This window comes from Salvia hispanica, chromosome 4 (assembly GCF_023119035.1).
Source record: "Salvia hispanica cultivar TCC Black 2014 chromosome 4, UniMelb_Shisp_WGS_1.0, whole genome shotgun sequence".
NCBI lineage: Eukaryota > Viridiplantae > Streptophyta > Magnoliopsida > Lamiales > Lamiaceae > Salvia > Salvia hispanica.
Genome location: NC_062968.1, coordinates 51,469,172 through 51,488,632, shown reverse-complemented (window position 1 = coordinate 51,488,632; position 19,461 = coordinate 51,469,172). Strand labels below are relative to the sequence as shown.

The 19,461-nt window shown below is 33.6% G+C and overlaps 4 protein-coding genes and 1 non-coding gene across 5 annotated transcripts; 4 read left to right on the top strand and 1 right to left on the bottom strand.

Annotated features, from left to right (window-relative positions):
• Positions 1-265: 265 nt before the first annotated feature.
• On the top strand, positions 266-338 carry TRNAE-CUC. Its single transcript has one exon. It is a non-coding gene; the product is annotated as a tRNA-Glu (tRNA).
• A 3,978-nt stretch (positions 339-4,316) lies between these two features.
• LOC125219760 (early nodulin-20) lies at positions 4,317-6,463 on the top strand. Its single transcript, XM_048121814.1, has 4 exons — positions 4,317-4,661; positions 4,746-4,861; positions 4,932-5,291; positions 6,302-6,463. Exons 1-4 carry the CDS (start codon positions 4,532-4,534, stop codon positions 6,356-6,358), a joined length of 663 nt encoding a protein of 220 aa, XP_047977771.1. The 5' UTR covers positions 4,317-4,531; the 3' UTR covers positions 6,359-6,463.
• A 4,187-nt stretch (positions 6,464-10,650) lies between these two features.
• LOC125223262 (GPN-loop GTPase QQT2) lies at positions 10,651-14,352 on the top strand. Its single transcript, XM_048126331.1, has 7 exons — positions 10,651-10,825; positions 11,430-11,513; positions 11,616-11,727; positions 11,830-12,056; positions 13,110-13,400; positions 13,650-13,855; positions 13,936-14,352. Exons 2-7 carry the CDS (start codon positions 11,463-11,465, stop codon positions 14,177-14,179), a joined length of 1,131 nt encoding a protein of 376 aa, XP_047982288.1. The 5' UTR covers positions 10,651-10,825; positions 11,430-11,462; the 3' UTR covers positions 14,180-14,352.
• A 923-nt stretch (positions 14,353-15,275) lies between these two features.
• LOC125221360 (putative S-adenosyl-L-methionine-dependent methyltransferase MAB_0027c) lies at positions 15,276-16,342 on the top strand. The gene is made up of 2 exons (XM_048123480.1): positions 15,276-15,402; positions 15,714-16,342. Exons 1-2 carry the CDS (start codon positions 15,276-15,278, stop codon positions 16,340-16,342), a joined length of 756 nt encoding a protein of 251 aa, XP_047979437.1.
• On the bottom strand, positions 15,575-19,428 carry LOC125221359. The gene is made up of 8 exons (XM_048123479.1): positions 19,325-19,428; positions 18,751-18,884; positions 18,519-18,648; positions 18,313-18,487; positions 17,592-17,692; positions 17,383-17,442; positions 16,651-17,248; positions 15,575-16,346 (listed from the first exon to the last, which is right to left on the bottom strand). The coding sequence occupies exons 1-7, from the start codon at positions 19,426-19,428 to the stop codon at positions 17,161-17,163; spliced, it is 792 nt and encodes a 263-aa protein (XP_047979436.1). The 3' UTR covers positions 15,575-16,346; positions 16,651-17,160.
• Positions 19,429-19,461: the final 33 nt, after the last annotated feature.

Here is a 19,461-nt window from a genome sequence, read left to right as displayed (position 1 = left end):
CTATTAGTCTATTTTAAATAATAAAGACTTTAGTTAAACCGAAAATAAATAAATAAAGACTTTATCAATGTGTGAGACAAACATACTATAATTAAGAGTATTTATAATGTATATAGTCTTTTTGATCACCCACACTTTTATTTCTGTAGTAATTTGGATACATATGAATATTTTTGATAAATGCCATATATCAATTTATACATTACGCCAATATTTTTGATAAATACCATATATCAATTTATACATTACGCCTGCTATCAATTGATTCGTTGTAGTCTAGTTGGTTAGGATACTCGGCTCTCACCCGAGAGACCCGGGTTCAAGTCCCGGCAACGGAATTTTTTGAGATTTTTTTTATTAATGTCAGAGTAGACTGTCCTAGGTTAATTAACTGATATCCTTTTTTACAAAAATAGAACTATATTCTCTCTTATAGAGTAGGGAGTACTACTTTATTTCTCTCCTAATCTACCTTTTCTTTTCTCTATTATTTAATCTCACAATTTAACTCACTAAATACATTTTTTAATTATTGTGACAAAAGAACCCTCTCAGTTCTCAGTTAACGGAATTTTTTGAGATTTTTTTTATTAATGTCAGTAGACTGTCCTAGGTTAATTAACTGATATCCTTTTTTTACAAAAATAGAACTATATTCTCTCTTATAGAGTAGGGAGTACTACTTTATTTCTCTCCTAATCTACCTTTTCTTTTCTCTATTATTTAATATCACAATTTAACTCACTAAATACATTTTTTAATTATTGTGACAAAAGAACCCTCTCAGTTCTCAGTTAACGGAATTTTTTGAGATTTTTTTTATTAATGTCAGTAGACTGTACTAGGTTAATTAACTGATATCCTTTTTTACAAAAATAGAACTATATTCTCTCTTATAGAGTAGGGAGTACTACTTTATTTCTCTCCTAATCTACCTTTTCTTTTCTCTATTATTTAATCTCACAATTTAACTCACTAAATACATTTTTTAATTATTGTGACAAAAGAACCCTCTCAGTTCTCAGTTAACGGAATTTTTTGAGATTTTTTTTATTAATGTCAGTAGACTGTACTAGGTTAATTAACTGATATCCTTTTTTACAAAAATAGAACTATATTCTCTCTTATAGAGTAGGGAGTACTACTTTATTTCTCTCCTAATCTACCTTTTCTTTTCTCTATTATTTAATCTCACAATTTAACTCACTAAATACATTTTTTAATTATTGTGACAAAAGAACCCTCTCAGTTCTCAGTTAATAAGACGGGACAAAGAGAATAATAAAAGAGTCTGTTAAATATATGTAGACTATTATTGTTTGGGCCTGATTTAATTTGTGTCTGGGCCTTTTGTCTTTACTGGACTTGGCCCAGAAGCCCAGCTGATCACCCTTCTCACCTGGATGGCTGCCACGTGCCTCTTCACTTGGATCCTGCTGTCCGGCCGTTGGATTGAAGGTTTTTTGGATGTTGTGTTTGTTATGTGAGAGTATGAGCCGTTTTATTCTCTCATTCTACACTCCTCTCTTTCTCTCTCTACTCTCTGAGACTCTCGGTTTTCTCTCTGCTTCTCCGATGGCTTCTCCGGTTGATTCCTTGAGATTCTTCACCATTCTTGTGTGATTAATCTAGTGTGAGTTGTTGAGAAGGCAACTTCTTCGGTTGCTTAGTGTTCGTGAGAACTAGGGTTTCTTCTCTGAGTTGTGTGTGGTGAGCTAATCCGGTGTGAAGGGGCGGTGCGGTGAAGGTAGTGGCGGTGTGAGGGTAGACTCCAGTCGATTCATCGTTGCTCCCTTGGATTCGGTTCTAGTTGAATAGATCTGGGCTATGTGGCGGGTTCTGAGCCATATTTTGTGATCTATTCTGCTTTGCTTTGTTTTCTCTTGTTAGTAATTGTTTAAGGTCTGCAAGGATCTTGTGTTGGTATAATAACAAGCTACTTGAGTGTGCAGGTGTACCAAGAAGTCAAGATTACACAAGAACCCTAGCTAGAACTAGTTACTGTAATTGTAATAGTTGTGAGGGATTTGTTTGTAATCTTTGAGACATATCAGTCGCGTGGTTGGAGTTTGACTGAGCTTCTTAATGAAGAACAAAGAGGTTTTGATAATTAGTGAATCCGTCCCTAATCTGATCCCTACAGAGTCACTTCAAAAACATCAATATTGCACGCATATATACTATAAAACAACACATTAGTGAAATTGAAAAATAAGTTTTACTACTGATTAATTAGTAAAGAACTAATAACCCAATAATAAACCAAGAGGCAGTCAAAATCTTAATAATAGGAGTAATGTAATTAGATAAAAACAGCAACCGAAGTCTAATGATTTAAATAAAAAATTGAACTGATAAACATCATACTACTATCTTTGATATATCTAACCCAAAATGTCAACAATTTAAATTTTAAACATACATAGCCAAAATTAGGAAAGTGAATTGAAAATTCAAAAATATGTTACCTCGATTGGTGATTTGGCCGCACGCGAGTCAGAGAGGAGAGGAAACGGACAACACATATAAAACCAACATTTCACTAAACTCTATTTTACTTTTGCATATATGATTCTTCTATTAACTTACAAGTATTATTCTTCAACGATGTAGAAAATATTTTTTTAGTAAAAGAATGGTATGAAAAGGATAAATAAATTTTGTTTTATAGCGGTTGTTTCGTCACATGACATTTCCAAGTCTATGTAAATTTGTTTTTGGTGCCTTCTACCAAGTAATTTTGCTTCTTGTCTTACATAGTCAACACATATTTTACCTTTATATTTTACAAACCCTCATTTCCCTCCTTTTCCCATCTTTTTACTGAGTGAACTACATAAATGGTACCTGATCTTTTTCATTTTCGCACGTAAATGGTATCTGATCTTTATTTTATATCGTTTTTGGTACTCAGTGACAAAAATAACCCTAGGTACCAAATATGTGATTCTTTTTCATGGAGGATATTTTTGGAAATTTCAATTAAATAATACTAAATATGTGATTATGTTTTCTTCCTTTCTTATTTCTCTTTTTCTTCTTTTCATTTTTTCTTCATTTTCTTCTTTCTTTTTAGTGTTTTATACATACTACATCTTAGTTTATGTTTCTTCTTCCTTCTTCTTTTTTTTCTTCTTTTTCTTCTTTCTTTTTAGTGTTTTATACATACATCTAATTGCATTCATAATATAAATAAAAAAATAAAATACCTAATAAATTAATTATTTAAATTAATTAAATCAATTGAATATTTTTTATTAAATTATTTTATACTCATTTTAAGGTTGAAACACCTAACTAAAAATATTCAACTTTTTATATCATTATGAATAAAATTCACAATGTTAAATTTTCATTAAGACTATATTGAATATTGATTAGTTGCTAATTTAATGTAAAATAATACTAATAATAACAACAATATTTTTAATAATAATTATAGCATAATATTATGTGATTATAATTTATATAATTATACTACAATTATTTATTAATTACCATCAATTTTTAGTATTATAAAAATAATATTATTATAATAATTAAACATAATTATAATTATAATTATATTTAAGTATATTTGAACGATATTAAAAATGAATTAATTATTAATTTATAACATCAAAATAAATAATATTAATATTAATTAATAATAATAGTATAAAGAATAGGAGAATGAGAGAAGATATCATAATATCACTTTTGGTACTAATTTTTGTATGTCCAAAATACCATCTATGACATAAATGAGAAAATATATTTGTTTAAAGGGCATTGTCGGAAGAAAATTGCATCAGGTACCAAAAATGTGATTTATAGGTACCGAAAACGATATAAAATAAAGATCAGGTACCATTTATGTAGTTCACTCTTAATTATTTATTCATTCTTTACTTTTCTTTTTCAAATATAATCAATTTGACCTCTTTTAATGTTAGTGCACCAAAATATATAGGACCAACTAAATTAGAGTTGTAGTAACTTTTCAAAGTAAGAAAAAATCCTTTGTCAACCAAATAATTTTGCAAGAATCTTCAATCCTGCTGTCTACATATTACTCTACTATAACATAAAGAAGAAGAAAAACTATGTTATTACATCAAAAGAATGCCAAAAGGGACTAAAAATGGGATTCCTCCACCACCAAAAGCTTACATTTAGTATGGAACTTTTATTACAATATACAATATGTTGATAATCACAACAGGAATCATTTTAGAATGATAATGCCCATCATCACTATCAAATCCCACCACAAATAAAATGCCCTTTCCTTCATTCTTTATTCACATTTATTTTTCACTTTCATGTTTCAACAAACCATTTCTCCAACTTTTACAGTGGCAAATATTGTTGCCATCCCATCACTCTGCTCCATTCAAAATCCCTTTGCTCTGAAAAGCCCAACACATCTGACAACTCACACACACCCAAAACACACACACTTCTTTGTGAATAAATCCCACTATTTCAATCCTACAAAATTCAAGAATTTAGTAGCTGCATTGCTTTGCTCCTACCATTGAACTAAACTATGGTTTCCACCTACATTTTGATCCTCATATTTTCTCTGCAACTGCTTCAATTCTCACAGTCTGCAACAGTTGTGGTTGATGGAGTTTCACAGTGGAAAAATCCCCAGCTTCAAATAGGAGATTCTGTCAGTAAGTCTGCTTCCAAAACTCTTTCTTTATCCTCTGAATTTCATGCTAATGAAATCTAACATTAGGATTTATGAATTTTCTCAGTTTTCCAGCACAAATATCACTACACCCTCTTCATTTTCAAGAACCAAGAAGCCTTCTCTCACTGCAACTTCACTAAAGCTACAATCTTGAGAAACCCCAACTCCTCAATTTACACAGTAAGTCACACATTTTCATTTTTCATTCAGAAAATTGGACAAAAAATTGAATCTTGACAAAAAATTGCAGTGGCGCACTTCAAGGGCTGGATTCTTCTACTTCGCCTTCTACAACGGGTCGAGCACGGCGTGCTTGGAGGGGCAGAAGCTCGCCGTTGAGGTGCGTGGCGCCGCCGCACCGGAGGCGGCGCCGCCTATCTCCGGGGGCGGGGGGAATGTGGCTTCGTCGCCGGCGTTTCCCTGGCCGTTTCAGCCGCGGGAGGGGGACTCGCCTAGCCCCGCCCCGGGGCTGAGCATAGGGCCGGTGGCGCCGGAGAGGGAAGGAATCCCGTTTATTAATAGTAATCCGGCGGTGCCTCTGCCCACCGGCGAAGTTGACTCCGCCACCATCCGCCCTGTTCCTACTTCTGGAGTCCTTCGCTCCAAACAGGTTTTTAATTTTCTTGGAATTTTAAATTCTTGTGTTTGCTAAAAAGATTTGACTAGTTTTAATTACATTGATAACTGAAGTGATTATTTGTTTTTATAAATGAAATATATGAATTTGAATTATGTTAATAGTGGTACGGAGTACCATTTATTTTATGAAAGAAAAATTATGAATTTGGTTAAAGTCTAGTTATATTATTCATTTAAAATAAATTTAGTGAAATAATCAGATTGTTGCATATACTCCATATATTATGAGTAATATTTTTCCAATGAAACAATATCATTTTTCTTAAAATAGTACTAGTAGTAATAAAAAAGATCAAGATGGAAATCATTTATAAAAAATTTGTTAAGTTTTAATCTCTTGTTATCCTTTTGCTTTCCCTTTTCTGTTACCTTTTGCTACTGTTAGTAACTTTTTTTTTGGGCAATATATACTATTAATACTCACATTTTAATGTGACAACATCAAATAATATTTAAGCGAACGATTTTATATACGCATAATATTAAAGCAAGTTACAAAGTGTTTTTGGATGACATGAAATTTGGGTGAGCATTTATTGACATGCACGTGATTTCTCCATTTCACTATTATTATGGTTATCACAACTCATTTATTAACTTGGTCTCTATACTTCTGTAACTTATGAATTTTCAATTTATCTGACATTATTTTGTGACAATTGGGACCAGGATGAAAGGGAATATGGACACAAGTGCCCCTTTCCTTTTAGTTATCAAAATATTACTCCTATTATTGTAGTCCTATTTATCAAAATACAGGAAAATAAAAGATACTTTGAATTTGGAATGGCCTACAGTTTTTAATCATATGCCCCTTTTCATATGTAGACGACTTTATCTAATGATTACTCTGTAATTTAACTATTGTTTTGCTGTAAATATTGTTATGCATTTATTTATTTTTTTGGCATGTAGTTGTGCAATGATAACATGTTGATTTTAGTATTGGTGACTAAAATTTTTTGTGTGGGGAAAATGCAGGTGGTGGGAGTTGAGAAAGCAGTTAGCTGTATAATTTTGCTACTAATGATGTTTTAGAGAGAGAATTTTGAATCTAAAGTAGCTTTAAGGGTGATGATTATACCATATGTAATATTGCTGTCCTTGACCCTACTTTGGAATCATTGCCACTTTGTTCTTTAATCTTTTTTAGTTTTGGCAAAGCAACCAATTATTTCTTCTTACTTTTTTCTTTAATCTGATTTGGTTTAACTGGGATGCATATAGATGATATACTACTCCTAGATAGCACAAATCTATACGTATATAAAAGGCGAGTTTTGGCCTTAATTTGAATATTTATGAATTTTGGGCGTAAATTTGAATATTTACAAGTTTTGAGTTATATTTTGAATATTTAAAAGTTTTGGAAAGGATTTTAAATATTAATGAGTTTTGGATAATAGCTATAAAACATTACAAAATCTTCCCACTATTTTGCTTTTGTACCTACTTATTAATTTATAGATTTGTATCAATTCATTTCGGTTTCCAATTAATTTGTAGATTTGTAGAAATATTCGTCCTCCAAATTCACTCAATAATGTAAGAAGTTTAGTCACCCAATTCATTTTGGTGGAATGGTGTGAAAGTTGCAACTAAATTTTTTTGATTCAGAAGTTGAAAAATAAATAAACCTCGTTGGAATTGTGAGTTGTTAAATATCTTAAATTTATAATTAGATATAAGAAAATAAAATCAGAATGAAAACCATTAGCAGAAATATAAAATTGAAAATTGAGACGTATATAGTTTTGGTAAACTGGATTATAATAGTAATTAACAAGTTTTTATATTGACAGTTATTTGTACTTTTTATTATACTTATTTGTTAAAGCTCATGCTTATAATAATTTAATAGACCATTATTTGCTGGAATCTACACAATAAATTTAAATATAATTCATCACTGAATTGATTAGAATTTAGAAACATTATGCATATGCATAACGGTTTTCAATAATTGACATTTACCAACAATAAATTGCTACGCATAATCGGTTTCTTAGTCAAAAGTTTTTTCCTTAATCATTAAAACGGTTTTATTATGCACTTTTAAAATTTGCGGTTATGTGAGTATCATAATTTGAGAGGTTAAAAAAATAATGAATCATTGATTTAATTTAGAATAAATGATATTGACCCAAGAAAAATGAAGAAAGCCAAAAGTTACATAATTTTCTATAAATACCAATACCATTAATAAAAAATGTGTTATCCTATTTGTGTTTGGTATGTGTGTGATGGCTACAGGGAGAGAGTATATAATCGCCAGGGGGTACGGGAGAATATGGTGGCGATTGGCAACGATGAATAAGTTTCCGGCGGTTTAAAAAAGGCGTGACAAGAGATTATTTCGAACAACTAACAGCATATCGAAGGGAAGCCGAAAATGCTTTTTCCACTGAGATTATTAAGCCTTCATCTGTATATTTTTAAAAAATTGCAATATTGATCTACAGTTGAATATTTTTCTTTGAAATTCTTACATGTTAATGAAGGCAAATTACGAAAAGTCATGATAAGTTTTTATTTCCAACGGCTAAGAGCATCTCGAAGGGCGACCAAAAACACGTATCCAATGAGAGATTATTTTTCAGTGATGTTAGTTCATATTTAAGTTTTTTCTTAATGTTAGTTTATTTTATTTTTTGTTAGTTTTGTTTTAATTTTTCTGTCCAGTTTATAATTCTTTTTTTACGAATATAGAAATTACGTAAGCTTCTAACTAACCATCTATAATATTTTGAAGCTACAACTTTAGTTTTCATGCCAAAAAAACACCTAAAGCAATAAAATGACGAAAGGAAGCAAAGAAAATGAAGATCATAAACTATCACATTTGTTTTCGCACATGTGCATAAATCTTTAATTTGGAGAGTAATCAAGGATGAAAATAAGGGGGAGGAAGAGTCAGCGGGACATTAGAGTTTGTATTTTATTATTTATATTTTCTTTATTTTATTATTCTTATTATTGTACAATTAAGGTCGTTCACATATAGTAAGTTTTTTCATGTCTTACGAACTACTACCTTCGTCACATAAAAATAGAAACTATTTCCGTTTAGGCTCATCCCTTTAAAATAGAAACTTTCGAATGTTTATATGTATGGGTGTTTTTATTTGTTTTGTACATTATGTTTTATCTTTTATGACGACATTATTATTCTTATCATACTTTTTAGTTGTATATTAAATATATTATACCATTAATTTAATATTGATAACATTTTAGTTTTGAAGTATGTATGTTTTTAACGATGATATTTTTATTCGCTCTAGAGACCTATAAGTGTCATAATTAATAAATATTTTCATGTTAGTTTAATTTAAAATTTATTTAATTTTATCTCTTTTTAACATATTGCTACTATATAGTACTATATATTTTTTTATTTAGTTTATTCACAATGTCTAATTAATAGAATAAAAATACTATGTGTCGCGCATAGCGCGTGGGCTAACACTAGTCTATATAGAACTAGACAAATAGTAGTTTACATGGTGCGATATTGTAGTTGTCTTTGAAGAGATTAAAATGGCTTTATGAGAGGCGAGATTGTGATTGAGGTTTATATTTTGACATTTGGGACTATATTTTGACATTTGGGACTAAGTCATTGTAATTTGTTGATAACAATTGAGAATTTTTCGATGTCAGTGTCACCAGAACTAGGGATATCAATCAGGTTAATTCGTTGAGGTTCGGATCAATCATATTAGATTGTTGGGTTTTTATTACGGGTGATTTGAGTTATAATTTTGTCGGATTATAAATTGTCAATCCTAAGTCTATATTTTTTAGTATTGAGACAATATGTCGGGTCAATCGGGCTCACACAAATTTAACATTTTTTTTGGATTAATATATTCCGAAATGAAATTGAGTATTAACAAAATCTGAATCATCTACAAACTCAAAATTAGAGTATTAATCACCATTTTTAAAATTCATGGATAAAACGTGAACTGTCTGTAAGTTAGTGATTTAAAAGAGCATAATAGTTAGTTTGGCATAAATTTACTACCAAAAAAAAAACTTACCTCACTAACAATTTATTAAAACGAGCCCACTCCTCAGATAAGGTTCAAGCCACAGCTCAAATAATTTGGGTAAGTCGTCCCATCGGTAATCTCCGATTTTTTATTTTTATTTTTTTGTTGTGCTATAGATGATTCATCATTTTCTTAGGATACTTTGTAACAATTTTTTTTAAAATTATTGATTAGTCATTATGTAGGGAGTAATACAAATTCAACATTATTATGGAATTCATCTTACATGCGAATGTGTTTTGTTCAAGAATTGAGCCACAATATAAAAACTAACTTAAAATTGATCTTCCACTCTGCATTCCATTTCAATTCATATTTGGGTAACCCATGCACATCTGAATTTAAAATCTAGCTTAAAAGTGATGGAGTGTCTTGATATAATTTTGATTTGATCAATTGCATTTGATAAGCAAGTCATTTTGTTGCATCTTTGGATGTGTGGCATTTTCGAATATATTATCTTGTTAATTGTTTTATGTGTTCCATTATACAGAGTATCATATTATTATTATTATCTTGTTCAAGTTTCTTTATCTGGTTTCAACTTATTTTCACTTTATAAACATATTACACAATAATAATCCATAACAAGTTGCTTTTTAATTAAACCAAGTAAATAATGCATTCAAAAACAGTTGGACACGGATTAATATTTAAAGATGAATTTTATTCCAACATTATGCCCATTTTGATATAAATTAATCATCAAATTTTACCCGTATTTAACTAGAAACATGTAATTAAAAAATATATAAGTACTATATAAACATATGACGAATGGTAACAGAATATACTTTTTTGGGTTGATATAAGAGATGAGCATAAGCTAAATGAGTAGATGATTTGATAATTATTGGCTGGGGAAGAATGGAATAAAAACTAGAAAAAAAAACATAGTATTAGACAGAAAATTGGAATAAAACTAGAAAAAAATGTATTTATGGAATAAGACTAGAAAAAAATTACTAGATAATATTGATACTCTTCGAATGGAATAAATCTAAAATATACTAATGAAATAAGAGTAGAAAAAATTATTACTCCTATATAATAATTGAGGCTCTTAGATGAAAGAATGGGTTAAATCTAAAATATAGTACTCCTATGAAATAGGAGTAGAAACAAATACTACTAGATAAAGAATAGATTACTTTTAGTGTTATTACTTGAAAATTTTTCACTATTTAAAATGTAGGTTCTTAAATACTCCTACAAATACACTTACATGGTAGAGGCTAACACTTCTTTTATGCTATAAAAAGAATAGAAAGCCTCCAAAACCCCCAAACACCACATAATTGAAAGAACCCTTCTTCCCCACACGCTCCGCTGCCGCTTCATCCCGCCGCGGCCGCCACACCTCGCCGGTTCCGCTTATCCTCAGCTCTTTTCCTCCCTTGCATTCTAGGAACGCTTTCGACTCGTTGGCCACCGCTCCTCGGTTAAGGTTGGTTTTCGCTTCCACAAAAATGCCCTAAAATCAGGTCATTTTGTATAGGGTTTATGCATTTCAGAAAGGATTGGAACAGATGATTTCCGTGTTCTGACTTAATTTCAACACCTGTATGAGTTGAATAGCGTTGCTTTGGTTCATGTGAAGTTCTCGGTCTGTAATTTCTTTTTTTCTGGGAACGGTTACTTGAGCTCGAGTTATGTGTTCTCAAGTTTTTGATAAGCTGAGCTCAAACAGGACTGGAAAAGTATTCTTCAAATGCATTTTTAGGTTTGAGTCCCCTTCTGTTTGCTGATTTTTGGTGATGCGTTTTTTGTACAATTCATAGATGATAGTTCAATTAGTTTTTGGCATATGTAGATGGCTTCCATCTTATTACTAACATATACTCAGTACAGTGGCTAGCACTATATTGTGATCGTGGCTGTTCTTTGGGCGCATGATTGCCTTTAGGTTCATTTTATTTTTATGTCTTATGGTGAGCAATCTTGTGGGATTGGGAGCATGAAGATGCTTTTATCTTGCATATTGTGACTCTTTGATAGAATTATGTATAGGTTGTGGTTTACGTCACTGACCTAAACAATGTTTCTTCTAGGTTGAGCTTCAGAGTTTTATAAAATCACGAGATATGGACATCGACTCAAAAGCACCTGAAAATGCTGCATCAGTTGATACACAGGTAAATACTTTATTTGTGATTCTGTGTATTCTTCATCTGTATCCTCTATATCTTAATTCTTTACTCGTTAAATGACATGTGATCAATTTGTGTGTTTAAAAGATTAAAGATGCTGCTGACAACATATCCAAAACAATGGAGCAGCTGAATATTGTAGAACCATCCTCTAGCTTCAAGAAGAAACCTGTTATCATTATAGTTGTGGGAATGGCAGGTATTAGATGGCTTGTAAAGAAAAAATCCGCTCATTCACCTATTTATCTTTTCCTTTCACTACCACGACTATACTCTGAATATTCATCATCATATTGTCTAGGATGTGGAAAGACTACATTTCTTCACCGGCTAGTCAGCCACACTATGGCATCAAACATTCGAGGCTATGTTATGAATCTTGATCCTGCCATCCTGACACTTCCTTATGGTGCGAACATTGACATCAGAGATACTGTTCGATACAAGGATGTCATGAAGCAGTTCAATCTTGGGCCAAATGGAGGAATTTTGACTTCACTTAATCTGTTTGCTACAAAGTTTGACGAGGTAAAAATTTCATGAAGTTCCTTTAATGTTTTAACTTGTAACTGTGGGTCTTTTGCGCCACATGTCTTATGATAATCAGTATACAATATGCCTTAGGGGATGTTCTTAAAATGGAAATATAAATTTCTACAGCTTATTCTTTACAACCCAGTTTTTTAGATACCATTCACCAGCTCGTATAGCAAGCAGTTATTCTGAAAACTCAAACTTGTGTATTTAGTGGCTTTGCTATTTGTGAATTGAAACAAGCAATATTTGTTTGATTAAAATTTATTGGCTGTACCAATTATTCGTTAGTTTCTCTTGCTCACTGAATCTTGCATCAGTTCAACTATTGCCTTTAGATCTCATCAGAAAACTTGTATGGTATGTGTTGATAATGTAAATTATTGCATTGGTAAGCTTACTGTATGCATATATGATATATGGAAGTGATTGCTACATGTCCTTCCACTGTACTTCTGATTTTAGATGAAGTCATTTGAGAAAAGTGATCAATTTGAATAGGTCTTAACATTGGGAATGTTTACAGAAGTGCAATCAAATTATTTGAATCTATGAACATCCCTACCATGTGACTTTTATTTCATTTTGTTTTGCTGTGTTCTTGACCTACTTGAGTCAATATCCATCAAAGGCCTCGGAGTTTCTTCCAGGTTTTCATCGATGCTTGAACTCAGCTCAGTTTAGGCAATTGCCAGCCCATGCATGCTAAAATGTGTCCTAGGGGTTAGTGTGAGAACATTCATGCAATAGATTCCATACATTGTGACTTAATCAGAAACCTTAATTCAGCCAAGTAAAGCTCAATTAACAAACTCATGAGTTTCCAATGAAGTTTAAACCAGCTTGCTCTGCGGTGATTGGTGAATACTGAATACAAAGTGTCTGCTTAGTCAACGGCACCATTAAAGTGATAAAATTCCTATAATGGTCTATTTTGTTGATTTCAGTATTTAGCAAATGCAGTTTGCTATGCACTGTAATTTTGGTTATCAAATCTTCAATTAGGAGAGGGATGGTGTTGCTTTAATTGCTTATTTGGAACTGTAGGTCATATCAATGATTGAGAGACGAGCAGATGAGCTTGACTATGTGCTGGTGGACACTCCCGGCCAAATCGAGATTTTCACTTGGTCTGCATCTGGAGCTATTATAACAGAAGCTTTTGCGTCAACATTTCCCACCGTTATAGCTTATGTTGTTGATACGCCACGTTCAGCTAGCCCAGCTACCTTCATGAGCAATATGCTGTATGCATGTAGCATCCTCTACAAGACACGGTTGCCACTGGTTTTGGTGTTCAACAAGACAGATGTGGCACAACATGAGTTCGCATTGGAGGTATATCTTACGTGTTATCTGCCCTTACTCCTTTCCATGCACACACCGCTGCATTCCTCTTTAACTTATTTCAGGCCTGTATATTTGCACCTTAGAATTGCTTATGGCTACCCTGTTGTTTCTACCTTCATGTTTTCCCTTCCCGACAACTGAAGTATTCCACTATATGGCATCACTTAATATTTTCTATTTTTAAGTTTGAGTTTGTACACTAGCTTTGGCTTATTATATGTTTGACTGTAAATGCAGTGGATGAAAGATTTTGAGGTATTTCACGCGGCACTAGATTCCGATCATTCTTATACATCGACCCTGACCCGTAGTCTCTCCCTATCACTGGAGGAGTTCTATAGTCATCTGAGATCAGTTGGAGTGTCTGCAATCACTGGTTCAGGGATGGATGCCTTCTTTAAGACTATTGAAGCCAGTGCAGAAGAGTACATGGAAACGTACAGGTACTTCTTAATCTACCAACCCAAACCATTTCATATGCTGGTAAATATTTCCGTGCTTCACCCTAATCACTTTTTTTCAGGGCTGATCTTGACAAGAGACGAGCAGAGAAGGAGCGATTAGAAGAAGAACGCAAAAAAGAGAACATGGAGAAGCTCCGGAAGGATATGGAGAAGTCCAGGGGGGAAACTGTGATATTGAGCACGGGGTTGAAGGACAGACTTGTGGAAGATGAAGAGGATGAAGAGATAGAGGACGAGGACATGATCAGTGAAGAAGATTACGAAGATGATGATGACGAGGATGAAGATCTAGCGAGAGGATGAAGGGGTAGCCAGTTTTTTTTTCGGATTGAGGCACGAGTCCACAAAAAATCTACTAAGTAAACTTTGGTGTACATGAAGTTGGAGTCGTTTATTTCCTCTGGTGTGGTGAAATTGACTAAAGTGGTCTCATTTGTATAAAAAGATAGTACTAGCTGTGGAAGTTATGCTTTAAATCGCCTTAGTTGTTATGAACTTTAATTAGTACTAGTTGAGTTTATCCCATGATAAAATTAATCATGGACGAAACCCATCTTTCGGTACTTAAGATAAGCGATTTATCATGGATGAAATCCATCGTTTGGTAGGTAAGATAAACGAAAAGCTCGGCCCGTCCCAGAGCTACATTAGTCATCTTCTACTGCTCAACTGTGTTTATTAATTTCACCACCCAGCAGATCGTTGCTATAAATTGGTATTGTTCAAATGGTAATTTTACCGTTGAAATTGATTTCATTTACAAACTACTATTATCATCTTGTGTTCCAGTGACTTGCCACAATTTCTGTTCATACAAATATGGATTCATTTACTAGTGGTTAGTATTTAATTTGTCTAAAATATGGAGTATTTCTTACTTTTTAAACCTTTATTTGAGATTGAAACATAAAATAAAACTAGTACCGGTAACATATTACTCTCTGTCTTTTCATTTATTTTATGTATCTCTTCCACTTTATTACTCAATCAATTCGCGAAAAATATGAACTATTTTCTTATTACCCCATCCCTAAAAAAAGTACTACCATGTACTTTCTAATTTTAGAATAGTTAAACAACACTTTACTTCTATACATAATTTTATTTACAATTTTTATATTACATTATACTACACTACTAATGACATGGAGTTCATTTTCCATTAACACTATCTTGCTCTATCAAATATATACTATTAAAACCCGTGCCAAACTAAATGTTCATACTTTTCGCAAGCAGATAAAGTAATATGAGTATTTCTTAACTTATGCGGAGAATTTATAAATATCCTTCACCACATAAAACTCCTCAACTATAATGGTACAAATGTAGTACTCCACTATTTTACTTATAATTTAATTGTCTCGTTATGAGAAGATCAAGAAAGACCGGCTTAACAATGCCAGGGAGATTTCTGGGGTTATTCTTGCTGTTAGGAGTTAGGACGCTTTGGTTCGATTCAAAGCTTGAGGCGGCTCTGAGCTCACATGATGGGGGAGGGGCACAGGTTGTTCTCCTAGGTGCAGGTATGTGACAATGCTCAAAACTTTTTTTTTTTTTTTTGCTTTTCGTTCAAATAAGAAAATGACAATACATTAAACATAGATTGCAGTATTGTATAAATGAATCTCCAAAATATGTACTCCGTATATAATACTTTGCCAAAGAAATATATTCACTCTGTACTTACCTTAGAAGTTTAAAAAAATTTGAGAAACCATTTCCCTTTAAAATGTCACAAACACACAATTTTTTGATGTATTTCTAACTAATACAAGAAGTGAGAAATAGAAACAAGCACTTCATTTTAAAAAAAAGATATTTTGTCTACCTGCAGGTATGGATGTAAGATCGCACCGCCTAAGCTGTTTGAAAGAAAGCAGCGTTTTTGAGGTTGATTTTCCTGAGGTTCTGCACGCAAAAGCCACTATTCTGGAGGCAGCAGCAACTTCAAGAGACAAGCATCATCATCCAATCGTTACAGCAATGTCATTGACTAGAGTAGCAGCTGACCTAACGGAAGATGACTGGCTTGAAAAGCTCGAAACATCAGGATTTCAGCCAAGCAAGAGTACAGTCTGGATCTTGGAGGGAATCCTGTACTATCTCTCGCAAACCAATGCCATGAAAGTACTTAAAATCATTGCAGAAAAATGCAATCTTACCAAGACTGTGCTGTTAGCCGACTTCATGAATAAACAGGCAACGGCATTATCCAGCTCCACCTTCCTTTTCTATTGTGACTGGCCAGATGAACTACTTCCATCTCTAGGTTTTGCTGATGTTACGCTCTCACAGATTGGCGATTCAGATGCCCATTTCGGATTATTGCAGGATCCACTGAATCTGTTCAACAAGCTACGCGGCTTGCCTAGATCAATTCAAACTCACCCAGATGATGGCACACCCTGCGGTCACTTGTATTTGTTACAAGCTTCTGGTTCGCCCAATCAAATGAGCTCATGAGTTCCTGTTGTAATAAGCTATACGTATCAGAGTTTCACTTTATAGTATATGAATAGGCACCATTTCTTGCTAGTATTATTTACAGGCTTAGTCAGTGATGAAATTGCAGTTCTAGCTCTGTCAGAAGATCTGGTATTAGCAATTTGCATTATAATCAGGAACTCCTTGTTCCCAACTAGGTTCTTGGCCTCATATTCGCTAGCATGTGATAACGTTTTAATACATCAACAGTTATGTAGAGTATTTAAAGCCAAAAGCATCATTTCCTAGAATAGATAACCAAACACTGCTCTTAATCTTTTTTTTACCTGTACTTTTTGATGAGTTTCCTTGGCTTCAATTTGTAGCATCTTAGCGGTGACCGTCAGTATAATCAAAATGAATGACTAAATTTACTGCAGACTCCGCAAGTGGCACACGACTTTCAACTGGATAAATTCTTTCCATAAGATCAAGTAAGCTGGCACAACAACAATTTCTAAGATGATAGCCAAATATGGAATAAACACCCTTAATAACTCCAATCACATATTGCTAGTAATCTATAGAAGACAAAAGATGGTTTTATGAGATCAAACTTGGTTCTGTCATCTTCTATTCGAGGTTAATCAACTAAAACAAACTACTGGTGCTTAATTAGTTACTTTACCTTGATTTGGTTGTCCATATGCCCAAGCTACATTTTGCTGATATTTAAAACAGTACATAACTATTGCAATAGACAGTGTTGGTGTTAAAATTGTAAACAAACCACCTGGATGTACTAGTTTACATTGAAAAGAAGTCGTGCTAAGAACATTTAGCAAGAGGTGGAATGATCAAACTTGGAGACAGTCCTTGATACCCTGCTCAAAGTTGTTTAGTGAAGATATGGTATCCTTAAGTGCATCTACAACTCTTTGCTTCCTGCACAATAGATGAACAGACCATATTCACTGTCAAATATATATAAATGATTACGTGAGAAGTTGGTTAGTGGCATTAATTTGAGTGCTAGTTAAGGGGGCATGGTAGATTATCGAATCAGTTGGTTATTGAACCTGTTCAAAGTAAGTCGAACACTTTCTTCCTGAGCCATGCCACTAAGAGAAGAAAATGATCTGCAGTCAGCAAGAAAAACATTAGAATGAATTTGCTGATACTAGATTATCAACGTGCAGCTTGTTGTCTTCTAAGCATATTACATAGGATCACATGATTTGTAGCATCAACATTAAGCAAGACCCATTGACTAACCAAGTAAACATACCTTAGGAGATCATTGAGCTTGGATTCAGCTTCTAATTTGAGGGGGTCGTTGTCGTCAAGCAAGGACGCTGCATTTTTCACAATCAACCGGAATGTGCAGACCTAAATGTAGAATTTAGACTCTGGAAGTTAATTTCAAACTCTTCAAAATCAAGTAAATTAACATATTACTTCCCCTTATCCATTTGCATCATTGATCTACTTTGTCGTCACTAATTTAGCTCTATGAAGAGTGCTTCAGAAATGCAGAATAAATCCTACTTGAAAATTTCCAGTAATGAGTTTGATAGCATGGAGACTATTTTCGAAGTTCACGTCTAAATGTCATGTTAATCCTACTATTTCCAGGAAACAATTACTGGCACACCTCATGTATTCACATAACGCATAAATACTAGCTAAAACCTCTGGTTTTCCAGCTTAGGCTGAAGCTAAACAAAATTTGATCGAAAACATGACATCTTGTTCAGGAAGACTAATTCAGATTAACATGGGCTGAATTAGCTCAAATGAGGATTCAGCAATGACAAGAAATTCCAGCCCCACTTAATCATTTAATCAAACTAATGACAGGATGAACTGTTTCAACTGAACAAGAGCAAGTTAAACTCTACTTAACCATTTTCTCAAACAGTTGATCTGCTACAATTTTCAGCCTAATTTCTCAGAATCCAATAGGCGAAACAAATGACAAGGAAAAGCGCAAGCAAATAATGTAATACCTCTACTCCAGTATTGGCTTGTAATTCAACGAAAGAACTTGTATCACGAGGAACACAATCTCTAGCTGCAGAAACTAACAAATTCTGAACCTCGGCCAATTCACCTTCACTTTTCACTACATCAGTTAAAATCACAATTCGTATTATTAGAGAAATAGAAAATTGAGCAGAAAAGATAATGAACTAAATAGGCATTAGCAGAAAAGATAATTGAGAAAAAAAAGGTAGTGAGCAAAAGGTAGGCGGAGTGGAGGATGTTGCGTGAGGCATCAACCGGAGCTAACAGAAATTTAAACGACTTCTTCTTCTGCTCCTTAAGCCACTCCTTGGGTCCTGCTAATCGCAGTTGAAAAACAAAAAAAAAATTGACATACAATTGAAGCATACGTGTATGTTTGTGAGAAATGTGTCGAATGAAATAGAGAAAATGACAAGTACAGATGCCGATTGAGAAGAGGCGCGATATCGAGGTGATTTCGGGTCGGGAGAGTTGAGGTGGTGGTTCTGCTGAGTGTAGAGACTTTAGTAGCGATGACCGGTGGTGACATGGTGAAGATGCCAACGTATAGTATAAAGGAAAAAACACAATAATTATTCCAAAAATAAACATTTAGAGCATCCGCAATGGTTAATAGGTCAGCCATAGACCAGCCATTCTCTCCTCTGCCACGTCAGCAACACTAAAAAAACCACATGCCACGTCAGATTTAGGCCAGCCATAGGCCAGCCGCAATAAAAACAATTCAAAATATACTACATTTACGGAATTAAAATTGCGATATACGTAATTAAATTTACGACACATATACGGGAAAAATAATCCATTCCATTAAAAAAAAGTACAAAGATTTAAAAAAAAAAGTTCATGATTTTTTTTTTTTTAAAAAAGGGCTTCAACACCCGAGCCCCGCCACTCTCTACTCCTCATCGCCGTCGCCGTCGCCCTCCTCGTCGCCGCCGCCCGCCGCCACCCGTGGTATCTGAGCCCACGTCGGAACCCCCCAGCCGTGACCTCGCGATCTCTAAATCAGCACGCATGCTCTCGAGCATCTCGAAAAGAATCCTCTTCTCCGTGGAGTCAGTGGCGTTCTTCCACTCTCGGAAGACCTGTAACATCTGAGCCCGCGTTTGGTTACGCGAATGGAGAGT